Source organism: Nuphar pumila, chromosome 1, assembly GCF_984573655.1.
Source record: "Nuphar pumila chromosome 1, dmNupPumi1.hap1.1, whole genome shotgun sequence".
NCBI classification, from domain to species: Eukaryota; Viridiplantae; Streptophyta; class Magnoliopsida; order Nymphaeales; family Nymphaeaceae; genus Nuphar; species Nuphar pumila.
In genome coordinates, this window is record NC_143249.1 from 24233421 (window position 1) to 24251752 (window position 18332).

Genomic DNA, 18332 nt, shown 5'->3' on the forward strand with positions numbered 1-18332 from the left:
ATTTCTCACCCTCCGGGGGGGGGGCAGCTGTTTTTGTCATTGTTTGAATGACTGAGGGGCGCTTTTGTCACTGTGAAAGATGAGGGCCTGCTTTAACTTTCTTAATTTCCACTTTAAATTTCTGTTACTCAACGGCTTTTTCCCTTCAAACCAGCTGCTTTTCCTTCTTCTCTCCTCCCTTTGTTTAGTCTAAAGAAAACCCACTCACACCTCAATAACACCATTGTGATTTTTCTTTCAAAGTTCACACCAGAAAAGAAGAAAGGAAGGGGAGGGGAAAAAAAAATCAGCAGGACCCTTCTTGTTCCAAGAACAAAAGAAAAGGGTGGTCTTCCTTGAATATCAAGACTCCCTAAAGATGCTGATCTGTTGTAAAGACCACACTCCATTGAAGTTTCACAGATTCCCATCTCTTTTCTCCCTCTCTTTATATAAATCTTCTCTTGATCTTGCATTTAGACTTCATTTCCCTTCAATTCTATCTGTTCTCACCAAATCACCATCACCCATTTCCACCTGAAAGAAAGAAGGATAAAAAGGATGGTTTCAGTTCTTGCTCTGGCATTCATTCCCTTCATTGTCTCTTCTTCTTTTGCTTCATCTTCATTACCATCATATTCAAGTGACGCTGCTGTTCTGTTGGCTCTGAAGCATGAGTTTGCTGACCCCGACCCGGCTTTGAACAGCTGGGATGAATCCAATCTTAGTTCAGTTTGTTCGTGGGTCGGAATTCGGTGTGAATTCGGCCGGGTGGTCTCTCTTGACATATCAAATTACAATCTTTCAGGTTCTGTCTCCCCTAAAATATCCGGCTTAGATCGCCTGATCAACCTCTCTCTTGCTGGAAACAGTTTCTCTGGTGAGGTTCCTGCTGAAATCAGCTCACTTACTGCACTCAAGTCATTGAATATATCCAACAACATGTTCAATGGGACTATTGAATGGGACTTCTCCAAATTGAAGCGGTTGGAAGTTCTAGATGCTTATAACAACAACCTGACTGGATCTCTTCCACTGGGTATTTTAAACTCTTCACATTTGAGGTACCTAGACCTTGGAGGGAATTATTTCTATGGAAGCATCCCTCCAAGTTACGGTGGTTTCAGTGAATTGGAGTACCTCTCGCTAGCCGGGAACGATCTGCGTGGAAGAATACCAGGTGAGCTAGGAAAACTGACAAATCTCAAAGAACTCTATTTGGGTTATTACAATGATTTTGAAGGCGGAATACCCAAAGAGTTTGTTAGCTTGATCAATCTTGTTCATCTTGACCTTTCTAGTTGTGGTCTGGAAGGAGAGATCCCAGCCCAATTGGGAAATCTGCAATTGCTTGACACAATTTTTCTTCATACCAATCTCCTTTCCGGTTCGATCCCTAGTAGGCTAGGAAACTTGACAAGATTAGTGTCTCTTGACCTTTCGAACAATGCACTCACTGGTGAGATCCCCAATGAGTTTCATGAGCTCAGAGAGCTTAGCCTTCTCAATCTGTTCATGAATAGATTGCATGGTTCGATACCTGATTTCATTGCTGAACTGCCTAATTTGGAAACTTTAGGTCTGTGGGAGAACAATTTCACAGGGGTGATCCCAGAGAAACTAGGCCAGAATGGGAAGCTTCAAATACTGGACCTGTCTACCAATAAGCTTACTGGTCTGATACCTGATAACCTCTGCTCTGGTAATCAGCTGAGAGTACTGATTCTGTTGAACAACTTCCTTTTTGGCCCAATGCCAGAGAGTTTAGGCAGGTGCTTAAGCCTTAGTAGAGTAAGGATGGGAGAGAATTACTTGAATGGGAGTATCCCTCTTGGTTTTCTTTACTTGCCTGAGCTAACTCTAGTGGAGTTGCAGAACAACTATCTCTCTGGAGTTGTTTCTGAGAACAGCGATAGCACCACAGCAACAAAGCCTACAAAATTGGGCCAGTTGAACCTCTCCAACAATCGACTCTCAGGACCCCTGCCATCCTCCATCGCAAATTTCTCAACTCTGCAAATGCTCCTCCTCAGCAACAACCGTTTTTCAAGGGAGATTCCGGAGGAAATCGGTGAATTAAAGCATGCAATAAAGCTTGATTTCAGTAAGAACTCCTTTTCAGGCCTGATTCCACCTGAGATTGGTAACTGCTCCATGCTTAACTATTTAGACCTTAGTCAGAATCAGCTGACAGGCCAAATTCCAGAAGACATTTGCAGAATTCCGATCCTTAATTACCTAAACGTCTCACGCAACCACCTCAGTGAGTCCATTCCGAAATCAATCGGATCAATGAGAAGCCTGACTGTTGCTGATTTTTCCTTTAACAACTTCTCTGGCAGAGTACCAGAGTCTGGCCAATTTGCCTATTTCAATGCAACTTCCTTTGCCGGGAACCCACTGCTGTGTGGATCAGTCCTCAATCCGTGCAATTTCACGAAAGTCTCCGGCAAACCTCGGAATGCTGCCAGGGATTTCAAGTTGGTGGTAGCACTTGGCTTGCTGATCTGCTTGATGGTTTTTGCCGTCTGTGCCATTATCAGAGCCAGAGCTGTTAGAAGAAGCAATGCGCATAAATGGAAGATAACTGCTTTCCAGAAACTTGAATTCAGTATGGACAACATACTTGAGTGTCTAAAAGACTCCAACATAATAGGGAGAGGAGGGGCAGGAACTGTCTATCATGGTACAATGCCCAGTGGTGAAGATATTGCAGTAAAAAGACTAATGGGCATTGGTAATCATAATGACCATGGCTTTACTGCTGAGATTCAAACTCTGGGTAACATCAGGCACCGAAACATAGTTAGATTGCTAGCATTTTGTTCCAACAAAGAGAGCAATCTACTAGTGTATGAGTACATGGGGAATGGGAGCCTGGGTGAAGTTTTACATGGGAAAAGGGGTGCTTTTCTGGGATGGGATTTGAGATACAAGATTGCTGTGGAATCAGCTCAAGGGCTATGCTATCTGCATCATGATTGCTCACCCCTCATCATCCATAGAGATGTGAAGTCTAATAACATACTTTTGGACTCTAACTTTGAAGCCCATGTTGCAGATTTTGGGTTGGCAAAGTTTTTGTATGATGGTGGCACACTAGAGAGTATGTCGGCAGTCGTTGGCTCATATGGCTACATTGCACCAGGTAACAATTTTCTCCTTGTCTTTTCCCATTGGGTTGATTTTATTTTCTGGATATACATCGGCCAAAAGCGCAACTTCAGTTGGCTTCATAACGTTACTGTTTCTGTCTTCTGCCATCAAAGTAGCTAGGACTAAAGTCATGAACTCTAGTGTTCTTCATTAGCAACAGTGGAGTTCATGAAACTGTTCTTGAATATTTTGTTTTACCAGTAATATTGACATGGGGCTTCAGGAATGTGGCCATTATATAATGCAGAAGACTGGGTCATGAGTATGACTTGGTCACACTCTAAGTGACAGCAGAAAGTGCCTTTGTCTGTATTAAGATGGGCTCTAGGTTGCAGTCTTTTCATACCATGATAGTCCAAGTCATTGTCTTTCTGATGTCATGAAAGTTCAAATTCCACTGGAATTCATGAATTGCATCAAATAAAGCTAACAAAATTTAGACTCAAGTCGCTGGATGCAATACATATTGCCGAGTTCTTTCCTGATTCAGGCGCTATATTGACTTGTTTTGGACACCATGTTTTACATAGCTACTTATTTGCTTCCTCACAAGAGTTGGTACCTTAATTAGCTCAGTGAAAAGCAAAATGGTCATCTTTCTTCCATCAGAACGTTAAGTTACATAAAGGATTCAGGTCAACAGAATCCTGTGCTGTCAAGGATCTGACACACAAAGTCTGTCATTAAATTGTTAATGAAAAACCGTGCACTCTTCAATGATTTGAAAATGAGAGCATGTTTTTGGATCTTTGTGAAGATTGCTTTATCTTTATGGCTACAAATATCAGATATGCCCCTATCTCTTTATATATCATGATGTATTAAATACTTATATTATTATTTCCTCTTTTTAATAAAGGCGCTCTTCTGTAAACATCAAATCTGAATCTCATTGTTTCAGAAATCCCATAAAGTGTGATTTTTAGAATTCAATCCATGTTACTGTGGGTTGCAATCACTTAGAGCGTGTCTGGCATCACTTGAAGTGCGACCAAGTTTATATATTTCAGAAACAAAGTTTCTAACTTATTGGAAGTGTGTGGAGTTCATGATTTTGGTCAGGTGTTATCACAAGAGTTGCCACTATAGTCATAAGAAAAAATGGATCTTATGAACTTGGTGATATTTCAGTTTCTTGATTGATGTTATTTGTTGATGTAGAGTATGCATACACGTTGAAGGTCGACGAGAAGAGCGACGTGTACAGCTTCGGTGTCGTCCTTCTGGAGCTGATCACTGGGCGACGCCCACTGGGGGAGTTTGGAGATGGAGTGGACATTGTCCAGTGGGCTAAGATGGCAACAAATTGCACCAAAGAACAAGTGATGGACATTGTTGATGCTAGGCTTGGTCAGGTGCCCCAGGAGGAAGCCATGCACATGTTCTTCATTGCCATGCTGTGCCTCCAAGAGCACAGTGTTGAGAGGCCAACAATGAGAGAAGTGGTGCAAATGCTATCAGAGTTCCCCACAAAGAGGGATCTGAATTGATCATATTTTTACATGCCAAACTCACAGGCTCTTGCTGACCCAAAATCAAACAAAGTATTGACAGTATCTGTAAAGCCACCTAGCTAGAGATTATACAGTGGAAAGAGTCATGGTTCTGCTGAGCTTTCTTGGGTTCCAAAGTTGAGCAGAAATGGAGGTCAATGCTCAACAAGAGCATTGTGAGCTTGAACCCAAACCTGCCTATGACTAGGTTAAGCGAGAGTTGCTTGTGTATTTTCTATATAGGTATTTGACACTGGATTGCCAAGCCATTAAGAAAATAAGGTGTTCGTGTACTTCCATGCTGTCTAGCTAGTATGAATTATTAAAGGGATGGGTTGGAAGGCAATATGCTTCTTTGTATAATATCTCAATTGATTGATGTTAAGATGTCGTTTCCTCTATGTAATCCATCAAGTTGCTTTAGAATATTGAATCTCTCTCCCTCTGACACTATAATATATATATATATGTGTGTGTGTGTGGGGGGGGGGTGCACCACAATGTTTGCTCATTCATTTCAAGTAAATCTGGCTGTATATATTGGTTTATGGCCTTTACCATGTAACATACTCTTAAATGGAAAACTTAAATCTTAATGCATATTCTAAATAAGGATTAAAATGACTGGTCTGTATGGTACCTAAATTAAACAGTTAAAAGAAAACATTTTTACATATGAATTATTGGACAAAAAACACAACCACAGTATTTGTTCATTTATTTCTAGTAAATCTGGCTGTATATATTGGTTTATCACATTTACTATGTAACATACTATTAATTGGTAAACTTAATTTTAAAACCATATTCTAAACAATGTTTAAAATGACTGGTATATATAGTGCCAAAATTCAATAATTAAAAAAAGCCTTTTTTACATATGAATTATTTGACAAAAAACACAACCACAATATTTGCTCATTCATTTCTGGCAAATCTGGCTGTATATATTGATTTATCACATCTACTATGTAAGATACTCTTAAATAGTAAACTTAAATTTTAAACCATATTCTAAACAATGATTTAAATTATCGGTATATATAGTGCCAAAATTCAACAATTAAAAGAAAACCTTTTTACATGTGAATTATTTGACAAAAAACACAACACAAAATATATGCTCATTCATTTCTAGTAAATTTGGCTGTATATATTGGTTTATCACATTTTCTATGTAACATACTCTTAAATGGTAAACTTTAATTTTTAAACTGTATTCTTTTTGAGGATTTTTTTCAAGTAAAATTTTAAACTGTATTCTAAACAAGGATTAAAATGACTGGTCTATATAGTATTGAAATTCAACAATTAAAAGAATGACCCTTTTTACATATAAATTATTCAAAAAAAACACAAAACATTATCTGCACTAGATGAGCCATGCTGAATCCGTCCGTAGGATCCAATTTACTTGATGATGGATTGCTTTCATTGACACCCTATGCACATTTTCTCTTTCTTTTTTTCTTTTTGAGGTTTTTTTTAAGGAAATTTTTAAACTGTATTTTAAACAAGGATTAAAATGACTGGTCTATATAGTACCGAAATTCAACAATTAAAAGAAAGACGTTTTTTACATATAAATTATTCAAAAAAAAAATACAACATTTATAAATTATTCAAAAAAAATACAACATTATCTGCACTAGATGAACCATGCTGAATCCGTCCGTACGATTCAACTTACTTGATGATGGATTGCATTCATTGACACCCCCATGCACATTTTCTTTTTCTTTTTTTTAAAGGCTGACCCATACCAGTCATACAACGATACCATTAGGATTTGAACTTGCAACGTCCCAACACAAGGTAACGTGAACTAGCTGCACCTACCAGACAAGGGGAGCCCCCGTTGGCAACCCTATGCACATTTTCACTAGACTATACACACATGCTTCTTTTAACCCCAAAAAGGAAAAAAAAAAACTAATTAATGGTGGGCATTGCCAAAAATAAGAAAAAGTAATGGCTAGACGTAGACTTGACCCATTTAAGGTTTGATCCATACTCCACATCACCTCATGCTAATTGATATCCACAGGGCATTAGTGGTCCTACTAACTCAACAGTAATGAGTTCCACCAAATCATCATCTGGTGCTACATATGCCTTGAAAACGACCCAATATCCCAACCACCAACTTCATTGAAGGTTGAAAGCAATGCTACAATTATTGGTCCAATGAGAGAGAGAGAGATGTCAAAGGGTGTGGTCCAGAGAAGATTTTTTTACCCTACCCTGCACTAGGGGTGGCAAAACCTGACACGACCCGCCAACCCGCCTCTTAGGCGGGTTCGGGTTGGGCTTAAGCCAACCCATTTAATAAACGGGTCGACCCGCGTAACCCGTTTATTAAACAGGTCGGGTTCGGGTTGGGGGTATGCCAACCCGGCTGACCCGTTTAATAAACGGGTTAGGCGGGGTCAACCCGCCGACCCGCCAACCCGACCCGCGAACCTGAGAACCTGTTTACCCGACCCAACCCATTTATTAAATGGGTTGGCGGGTCGTGTTGGGTTACCCGTTTATTAAACGGGTCGGGTTCGTGTTTGCCACAGCCGACCCGTTTAATAAACGGGTCGGGTTCGGGTTGAGGTATGCTGACCTGCCAACCCGTCGGGTCGACCCGCCAACCCGAGATGATTGCCACCCCTACCTTGCACCATTCAGGATATGCGCTAGTTTTTCTAGACCCAATCAAGATCTGGTCGGACCGGGACCCATTGTGTGCCTCAAGATTAGGGGTGTCAGTTTGCCCAGACCCGACCCATACCAAACCCTATAAGGTCCGGGTATGGTGATAAATAAGAAGATCCAACTAAGACCCAGGTCCGGTCCGATTAATATATAGACCCAGGTATAGTTTGTGAAATTTTATACCAGACCCGAGCCGACCTGAGTTCTGATTATGACCAGCATTTTTTCAATGCAAAAATGATAAAAAATACTGTTTTATCGGGTATGGCCTGGGTCTGGTTCATGTAGTTCTTATCCAGTCCAAGTATGATTTCTCTTATGGTGGGTGTGATTAGACTCAGGTCCAGACCCGATATCATACCCGAAATTTAAGGCCAGGTTCAGTTCCACCTGGGCCTAACCAAACCCGACCCATTGACACCCTACTCAAGATCGTGATTGATGTTGGGGCTGATTTTAAAAACTTTTGTTTCTTTAATCCGTGATTGCACAAATATTTGTGCACTAAGCACCTGATCACCCTCCATCTTGAGGACAGGGCCTGTCAGGTGTGAGACCCAAGACCTGATGGAGGGCTATCGGGTGCTTAATGCACAATTTTTGTGCAATGATATTGCACCCGATCGGACTCCTTTAATGTACTTCTTTTTCCTGTTAATTATTTTCACAACACACGAGGACCGAACTAACAGAAGATGATGACAGCAGACTTGAAAAACCATACACATATAATTAGCTGCACTTTAAAGCATAGTAGCCGAACCCATGCAAGTCATGAATCAGTCAATCACTGGGCAAACAAGCAGGACGAGAGAGAGAGATATGCAGGCGTCAGCAAAATGTTGAGGATTCTTAGGAAAATAGTGAAGGTGATTATTGTCTTTTTCTTTTTTATGACGAGAAACCCTCAAAGGAGCAAGGAAAATCCCGGGTGGGGCCCATAGACCACACTGCCTCACGAGTTGGTAATTTGCCAAATGGTTGGCAGACAAAAAAAATGCAACTTGTGTTGTTATAATAGCATGTTAGTGTTTTATTTATTAGTTTTTTAGTAGATTCTAGCTTTATTAATACTTTTGTATTGAGTGCATGGTTTCTAACTTTATAAAGGAATCTGGCTCTTAATAATTTTACCAACAAGGTTTGAAAATATTTTTGAAGTGTTTAAAAAAAGATGATAAAACTCACCTCCGTTTTTAAAGATGATGGGATCTGCCCGCTCAATATTGAACCTTTCCTTCTCAAATGATAAGGGTTAATTCAATAAAGGTTTAGATCTTTTACCCCAAAAAATTAGTTTTTGAGCTTTCTTGAACCTCGAGAATGCACCTATAAGGTAAGCTTAGATGATGGACTCGTCCAAGCAAAATAGAATCCAAAAAAGTGTATTTTACAAATAGAATGTAAGTACAACAATTACGCCTTCGTCCCAAAACAATTGGGGTCGGAGATATGAACCAAAGAAGAAAATCATTATGGGTCTTCCACACGAATCCTTCTCCTCCAATCATTTATATCCAATGCCATGTCCTCGATGAGGTTCAAAGCATTCATATCCTTTCCTATCATCTTCATCCAAGTCTTCCTAGGCCTACCCCGACCTCTTTTAACTAATATATTTTTCAATTTCTCCATCCTTCTAACTGGAGCATCATTAGGCCTTCACCGAATATGTCCAAACCACCGTAAACTATTCTCTCTTATCTTATTTTCAATAGGTGCAACGCCTACCTTCTTACGTATCTCCTCGTTCTGAATCTTATCTTTTAATTTCCACACATCCATCTAAGCATACGCATCTCAGCTACACTCATTTTTTGAATATGATGTCTCTTGGCAGCACAACATTCCGTACCATATAGTAATGCGAGCCTAATAGTCGTTCCATGAAATTTTTCCTTCAACCGCAATGGCATTCTACGATCGCATAACACTTCAGTTGTACTTTTCCATTTCATCCACCCAACCTTTATCCTATGATTTACATCTCCATCAATTTCTTCATACTTTTTGAATGATAGATCCCAAATATTTGAAACAATCATCCACCGGTATTTCTTGCTCACCAAGCTTCAGTACACTCCCATCACTACTTCGTTGCTTACTAAACCGACATTCCATATATTTTGTCTTACTCTTACTCAACTTAAAACCTCTTGCTTCCAATGTCTGTCTTCATAATTCTAACTTAGCATTAACCCCAGCTCTAGACTCATCGATCAAAACAATATCATCAACAAACAACATACACCACGACACATTTTCTTGAATTGATCTTGTAAGCTCATCCACCACTGTAGCAAATAGGAAAGGGCTTAAAGCAGATCCTTGATGTAACCCAACCGTTATAGGAAAATTAGTTTGCACCCCTCCACAAGTGCGGACATTGGTTACTACTCCTTCATACATATCTTTAATTATACTAATGTACTTGAGAGAAACACCTTTCTTCATCATTGTCCACCAGAGAACGTACTTAGGTACTCTATCGTATGCCTTCTTCAAATCAATAAAAACCATATGCAAATCTTTGTTCATCTCTCTACATCTCTCAATAAGTTGTCTAAGAAGATGCATAGCTTTTATAGTTGATCTTCTAGGCATAAAACCAAATTGATTCTTCGATATCATGACAATTTTCCTCAACCTAGACTCAATCACCCTCTCCCAAAGTTTCAGAGTATGACTCATGAGTTTTATACCACGATAGTTTGTGCAATCTTGTATATCACCCTTATTCTTATATAGAGGCACCAAAGTACTCTTCCTCTACTCACCAGGCATCTTATTTGTCTGCCAAATCTTTTTAAAAAGATTTGTCAATCATTCTAAATCTTTCTCTCCCAAGCATTTTCAAGCCTCGATAGGTATACCATCTGGGCCAACTGCCCTTCTTGATTTCATTTTCTTCAAAGCCTCTGCGATTTCGTTCTTTTGAATCTTGCGTATGAAGTCACGATTCATCACATGAAAAGGAATGAAGAAGTCTCCAAGATCCTGAGCATGACTTCTATTAGATAGCTTATCAAAATATTTTTTTCATCTCTCCTTAATCTTCTCATCTTTGACTAAAACCTTTTGCGTTTCATCTTTGATACATCTAATCATACCCAAATCCCTCAATTTTTTATCTTGCATCTTTGCAAGCATATAAATATCATTCTCGCCCTCATTGGTATCCAACTTGTCATAAACCTTCTTATATACCTTATCCCTTGCGTTTTGAACTACTTTTTTAGCTTCTTTCTTTGCTATCATATACTTCTCCAAATTCTCATTATCACAACTCTTACTTAGATTTCTATAACACTCTCTTTTAACCTTAATAACTAATTTGACGTCCTCATTCCACCATGATGTATCCTTACCTAGCGATGCTCCGCCTTTAGACTCACCCAATGCCTCCTTCGCCACCTTTCTCATGCCACCTGCAATCTTATTCCACATTGATTCTAAATCATCCTCAAGACACCAATCAACTTCCTTAACTACCTGCTCTACAAACATTCCTTGTTTAGCTTCTTTCAGTGCCCACCATTTAATTCTAGGATATATCTTATGTCTATCCTTTTTGCGGCATTGTCTAATTCTAAGATCTAAAATTAAGACTCTATGTTGTATAGCTACACTTTCTCTCGGTATAACCTTACAATCGATGCAACAACCCCTATCTCTCTTTCTAAGTAGGAAAAAATCTATCTTACTCGTATTAGTCCCACTTTTAAATGTTACTAAGTGAGACTCCCTCTTCCTAAACCAAGTGTTTGCTAAGATCATATCATAGGACAAACCAAAATCTAAAATCCTTTCTCCACTTTCGTTTCTTTCTCCTATACCATAGCCTCCATGAATACTCTCAAATGCATCCCTACTAATGCCTACATGTCCATTAAGGTCACCGTCGATGAAAAACTTTTCTCCATAAGATATCCCTTGTACTACTCCATCTAAATCTTCCCAAAATTGACGCTTAATGGAATCATCTAAACCTACTTGAGGTGCATAAACACTAATAATATTAATAATATCCGTACCTAATACTAATTTAATAAGTAAAATCCTATCACCCTTCCTACGGACCTCAACTACATTATCTATAAACTCACGACTCATAACAATCCCTACTCCATTCCTACTCCTATTTATTCCTGTATACCAAATCTTATATCCCCAAGGTTCTATCACTTTTGCTTTCTCACCTACCCATTTGGTCTCTTGTAAACATAAAATATCAATCTTTTCCCTACACATAACATCTACTAACTCTACCAACTTATCAGTTAAAGACCCTATGTTCCAAGTGGATAACCTAATTTTATGGTCTTGGACTAACTTCTTTACCCCCACTCGTCCAACAAAGTGAGGGAACCCTTGCCTATTTGACACCACACCCGGGCGCCGGTGTGACACGTCAGTTCTGGGCGACGATCTAGCAACCCTTGCCCATTTATCACTGCCTTCGGGCCTATAGAGTACAACGCATCGCTCAGTGGGGAACACCCCAACAAAATTCTCATATTGGTTCATGTTCATAGGGTATGACTAAGTTTTTATGCTGACTGTCACTGGCCTATCGCAACCCTCCTCCTTTATCCGGGCTTGGGATCGACACTGTATAACTAAACAGTTATACATAGGCGGAGTTACAATTAGAATGTAAGTAAAGAACTAAATTTCTCAAGAAAAAGAAAAAGAAAAAGAAAAAGAAAAAAAAGTACAAGAGATTGAGAGAGACACACTTGGTTTCTTGAAAACTCTAACCCCTCCTCACGATGATCCAACATGGTGATAATGTCTTGAATTTTTTATGGTGAAATCCTACTGAAAAGGGGTTTTTCTACATTAGAGCAAAGTTCTTGAAATGAAAAATCCAAGGAAAAAGTTTTTTTGGAAAAGAAACCGAAGAAAACCAAAATATTTAGAAAAAAACCCCAAGAAAGCAATCAAATATATATGAAATTGAAATTTTAATGAAAATTTAAGAAATGTTTAAAATTTAGCTCGGGCCCCCTCCCCAAAAGACAAAGGATGCGTAGATTGATCTTTAGTTGGATGAAAGAGAGATAGAGAGAGAGGAACTACAGGGATTTTCTCTACCCAAAATCTTGAAAACCCACAATTTCGAAACTATTTTTAAAGGAACTTGAGTATTTAAGAGAGCTCTTGAAGCTTTTCTTGAGTTTAAATGAGCTTGAAATGGCTTGGGAAGACTAAATGAAGCCTATTTATAGGCTTGGGACTCCACCCCACCCATGCTTTCTTCGCCTTGAAATGGCTAAGGAAATTGTCTTTCCCACACAAGAGATTTGCTCACATAGTGTAATGTCGGTAAGTCATAGATTTGCCAACATGTTTCCTAGCTTGTCCTATCCTCGGTGCTTCAATCATAACTCTGTGACTGTGTGTCGAATTAATACACAATTTAAAGCATTGAAAAGCTGACATCCTCTTATACAAAATTTGTTTTAGGCAAAAAAATAAATTTGGCCATTTAGTTGGTAAAAAATGAGTTGCAAGTGAGCTTTACTTTACAAAATCATTTTCTTGAAACTTAAGCTTGTTTTGTTTATAACTTTTGACTCTGATGTTGGATTAAAGTGATTTTTGTTTTGGTTGGAAAGCTTGAAAACTTTACTTTTTGAAGAAGTCATTTGGCAAAATGTCACTTTGAAGGCAAAAAAAAAAAATCAAAATATTTATGAAGGGTTTTTGAGCTCTTCATGAGGTTTATACAAACATGTCTCTCTTGATTTTTGAAATAATTTTCTCATAGAATGTGCCCAAAGTATCAATCAACCTTATACCAAAAGGTCATTTATGAAGTATCTCGCTCCTTGCATGCGATGATAATTCAAGTTCACATCCAAAATCTTTAAACTATCCCATTTTCGGTGAGTAGGTGACTCTATTGTGATGGGGCCAACATTTATGTTGGTTGGGAACTCAAAGTTTTTTGAGTGTCAACACTACCTGGTAGCATTAGCTATATGGTTGTCTACAAGTGGGGTACCTGACCCATCATGGGTGTACCCAGACTCGCCCAAATAACAAAATGTCAATTTCAGATTTTATCAAGTCATGAAAAATAAAATCTAAAACATAAAACCATATAATTTATAAGTTTATTTACACTAAAAATACATATAAAACACTCAGGTCAGATCAAGTACTCAACAAAAACCTTGGTTGTGTTGGGTACCTGGCAAAAATCATAACCTAACCCGGCCTGCATATTGCTCAAGTCGGGTTTGAGTTGACCCAAATATTACTTTGGGCTGTCACTTTTTATACCCATTCCACCAGAAATTCGGGTTCAGGTTCGGTCAGGTCAGGTATCAAATACAAACCCCACCCATAACTGATCAGCTGACATCTAAGGTTGGCCAAACTCTTTTTTGTTTACTAGATTCTCGCTCAACATTTCTAATTACCAGTTGCTATAAGAGAGAGAGAGAGAGAGAGAGGATATTACAATATTTAACATATTATATAGGGGGAAATATTGGCTACTCTTTGAGGTTTTAAACCACCTAATTGAAACTTATAGGGATTGATTGTTTCGACCAAATCTAAACCTAACCTGGTTAAAATAGTAGGAATCAACACTTGGGTTATATTTTTTAATGTGATTAAAAATTCAATATACTGTAAGCCATTGATTTTTCAATTCCTAAAAAGCCTGACATACACATCAAAAAAACATAATTGAAGGGTCCATTTTTTTGGAATAATTGGTTGAACACATCCTTATCTCATTTTTAATATCAAGCAATTAAAACTTATGAGTCAAAGGTTCAGTGTAAATTTAATTCTTAATGAGATTCATTGGCTTCATTTTTAATATCAAGCACTTGAAACAATATAAGTGTGAAGGTCAAGGTCATCTTCTATGAGTTTTGAGCTTGTCCCTAAGACACATAGATTTGAAATACTGCTTAGGACTTTTAATGTGCAGCTTCAATGTATGAATAGACACTATAATCAATCAGGATTCTTAATTCAAAGATCAACTATTGAGATCACATGCTAACTATGATTAAGTAGTACTAATATGAAGATTCAAACTCAGAATGTACATCATTTGTGCATTGTATCTTCATAAATAACCTCTTATATATTTTCTTTCATAATTTTTAAATTTGAGAAGGATTGTTATGTTATTGTCTGGAAATTATAAAGAACTTAGCCCCCTTGTTCACCCGTTGCCCATATTTTTCCTAAATTTTGGCTTTGAAGGGAAACCATACCCTTCTCGAAAACGTTGAGTCCCAATTGATCATTATAGAGTGCCACCATAAGATTTGTATTATTTAGTCACTTTATTAGGCAAGGCCCTTAGGGGGCTTGTCAATTGGGCTTTGGTCTTAAACCCTAATTTTGGATTTGGATTTACCTGAACCTAGATTTAGATTTGAATTAAATCATGTCAGGCCAGCACAACTTGACTTGGAGCAACAAGGTCGGTTGCATGTCTTGGTCTTCTTAACTTTGGTTTGATTTAGTCTAACCTTGACCTTGCCTTTAGTATTGGGGACAATCTAAACCCCATTTAAACCTTTTTTTGTCATTTCTATAATTTTGTCTTGGACTAAAATTGTTTAGCATTTTAAGGGCTCATCATTGATGGCCAAATGGTCCAGAGCTGCCTATGTTAAGTGCTAATCATTGACTAGCTCATTTATAGGTTTTATAAGAGCAGATACTTATAAAACCAAACATGTAGATTACATCTGTACGGCTAGATTCAAGAAAAAAGGACAAAAAGTTCATGAAAACCATGGTTCACACATTAGTTCTCATATTTTCAGTTTTCATATTCTAGTGAGTCACTAGAATATGAGAACTAGAAGCATGAGAATTTCCAACACTTTTTTTGCAAGTCCAACCATGTGGATGTGCTTGGCATGGTGAATTTGCTAGGAATCAACCATTGGATCATGAATTTGCTGAGCCTGAGCAATCTCAGCTCGACAAGTTCAAACCCTGCTTAGGCTTGTCTATGTGGTTGGTTCAAGCTTGAGACAAGCCTGAGTAGAGTTTGAACTTGTCGAGTCAAGATTGCTCAGGCTCAGCCGCTACTCTCAATTATACAAGTACAACCCTCACCTAGTTTTTTTTGGATCTTGTCATCATATCCAATGTTGTCATAATCTAACAGAAGAGTTATTTATGGCCACGAAGGAATAAAGTAATGGTCAACCTTCTAATAGATGCTAGAACTGCCTATGTATGGGAATTTTTTCTCTAAACAATGAAAGCTAAATCATCTCTTCTCTTCCTTGACATGACTTACATATTTACCTAATAAAGAGAGTATCTCTTTTTCCCTCACTCAGGCCTCTTGCTTAGATGTGAAAGTGGAAATCCCGTTCGTTCCTTCCTATCGGACCCTGAACTTATTCAGAGAACCAATCGATTCTTATTATGAACCGAATCAGTCGATTTTTAATCAGAAAATGACATGCATCAAGAAAAATATTAAAATTATTTTAAAATTTATTAAAAAAGCAGAATCAACTTAGTTTCATATATGAATCAGCCGATTCACAACAATACTGACAACATTGACCATATCACAAGCTTTCTTCATGTTTATGTGAACCACACACAAGTATATTTTGTTCTATTCAAGTGCCCTTAACGACAAATGCCTTCCCATTATTGATCTTTGTGGCATAAAACCAGACTCATAATGATTCTTGATAATATTCAACTACTTTGGAAAAATTTGTTCCACTATTCCTTGGGGGCTTGTTTGGTAGCCCGTCCATTGCGTGATTTGGGATGGCGCGACCACAAATCATGCGGTCGCCCAAACATTGGAGCATGTTCGTCACAACTTTGGAACCATATTTCATTGTTCCATTTCCCCTATTATGTCGAGAATAAGAATGGGGAAACATACTTTAAAAAAAATATCGGGTGAAGGAGGGTCTAACCCTGACCCTCTCTCTCTCTCTCTCCTATGCATCAGCCGACAATGAGGCCAGTAGAGAGGCTGGAGAGGAGCTCTCTGTCTCTCCATCTTTTCTTCTTTCTTTCCCTTTTCATTCCTCTCTCTCTATCACTTGGTCTCTCCCCTTTCTTCTTCGTTCTTCATTTTTCATTCATAGCTCTTCTTCTTCTTCTTCTTCTTTTTAAAGTTTTTTTCTTTGATTAGGTTAAATCTTCTAAATAATTAAGGTTTTTTATTTGATTTTGATTGATTAAGTTTTTCCTTTGATTTTCATTGATTAGTTTTTTTTTATCGTCATTGATTAGGGCTTTGAATCAAATATCTTTAATTATGAAATTTTGTTATTTAATTTAGTAGGGCTTTCCTTTTATTTGATTAGGGCTTTGACTCAAATATCTTTAATTAAGGTTCTAAATACTTACTTTTATTAGGAGTTATTTTCTTTGATTAAGGTTTTGAATCAATTGTTTTTAATTAGGGCTTTTTATACGTATTTTGCTTAGAAATTTTATTTGATTTGATTGTGATTGTTTTTCTTTGATCTTCTTTCATCAGGGTTTGAAATAGTGTTTTTTACATTTAATTTCATAGTTTATTTATGGTTTCTTTGATTTTATGATTTTTTTCTCTTAGTTTAGGGTTTTTGGTTTATTTATTATTTATTATTTTATATTTTAGGGTTTTATGATTTATTTATGATATTTGATTTTAATTTATAAGAGGCTTTTCTTTGATTTTTATTGATCAAGTTTTTTTTTTTCATTGATTTTTATTGATTTGATTTTTATTGATTAGGACTTTAAATCAAATATCTGTAATTAGGGTTTTAGATCTTTAATATGATTAGGACTTTTTTTCTTTGATTAGGGTTTTGAATCAAAATTCTATATTTAATTTTATTAGGGTTTGAATTAGTGCTTTTTATATTTAATTTTATGATTTATTTATGGTTTCTTTGATTTTATGGTTTATTTTTCTTGTAGTTTAGGAGTTTTTTTGGTTTATTTTTTATTTAGTTTCTTGCATTTTTAGGGTTTTATGATTTATTTATGGTTTTTGTATTTGTATATAACAAATATGAATTCTTGTTATTTTCTCAAATTACCCAAAATTTAAACATTTTTTTTGTACTTGGATCCAATTTGAGTTCCATATTTGAGGGTTTTAGTTTCTTGCATTTTTAGGGTTTTATGATTTATTTATTGTTTTTGCATTTGTATAAAAAATATGAATTCTTATTTTTTTCTCAAATTACCCAAAATTTAAACATTTTTTTTGTACTTGGATCCAGTTTGGTTTATTTTTCTTGTAGTTTAGGAGTTTTTTTGCTTTATTTCTTATTTAGTTTCTTGCATTTTTAGGGTTTTATGATTTATTTATGGTTTTTGCATTTGTATATAAAAAATATGAATTCATATTTTTTCTCAAATTACCCAAAAATTTAAATTTTTTTTATACTTGGATCCAATTTGAGATCCATATTTGAGGCTAAAATCCATAATTTTTTGACAAACTTTCCTAATTATATCAAACATGACCAATTAAAGCATTTATATATCAAAAAAATATGAATTCTTATTTTTTATCAAATTATCCAAAATGTTAAATATTTTTTACTTTTTATATCCAATCCGAGATCGACATCCGAAGTTAAAATCAATAATAAACATGTTATCCAACCCATTATCCATGTGTGACCAAATTGTCTCCACGGCACAAAACAAACCTTGAGCATAAGGAATATAACTTTAGTAAACAAGCCACCAAAGGTTGGATTGATTACAATTGTTATGATTGTTTTGTTCATTAGTTTCATCCAATCTTGGACAAGCCACCAAACAAGCCCTCAAAGAAAGGTTTAATGAACCTCATCCCACATAATAAATGGTGTTATAACTACTCAAAATTGAGATATTTAAGCAAGAACCCAGCCCATTTTTCAATTTAGCTATGTACATAAGCTATTAAACTGAACGGCTGTGCTTTAATATAATAAACATTAAGCAAATATATGTTAGTTAGAATTATAATAAAACAAATACCGG

At 36.8% G+C, this 18332-nt stretch overlaps 1 protein-coding gene across 1 annotated transcript; it reads left to right on the forward strand.

The window, feature by feature from the left end:
• The first annotated feature begins 540 nt into the window (after nt 1–540).
• Nucleotides 541–4625, forward strand: LOC149848374 (uncharacterized). Its single transcript, XM_090004179.1, has 2 exons — nt 541–3127; nt 4297–4625. Exons 1-2 carry the CDS (start codon nt 541–543, stop codon nt 4623–4625), a joined length of 2916 nt encoding a protein of 971 aa, XP_089860305.1.
• The last annotated feature ends 13707 nt before the right edge of the window (nt 4626–18332 follow it).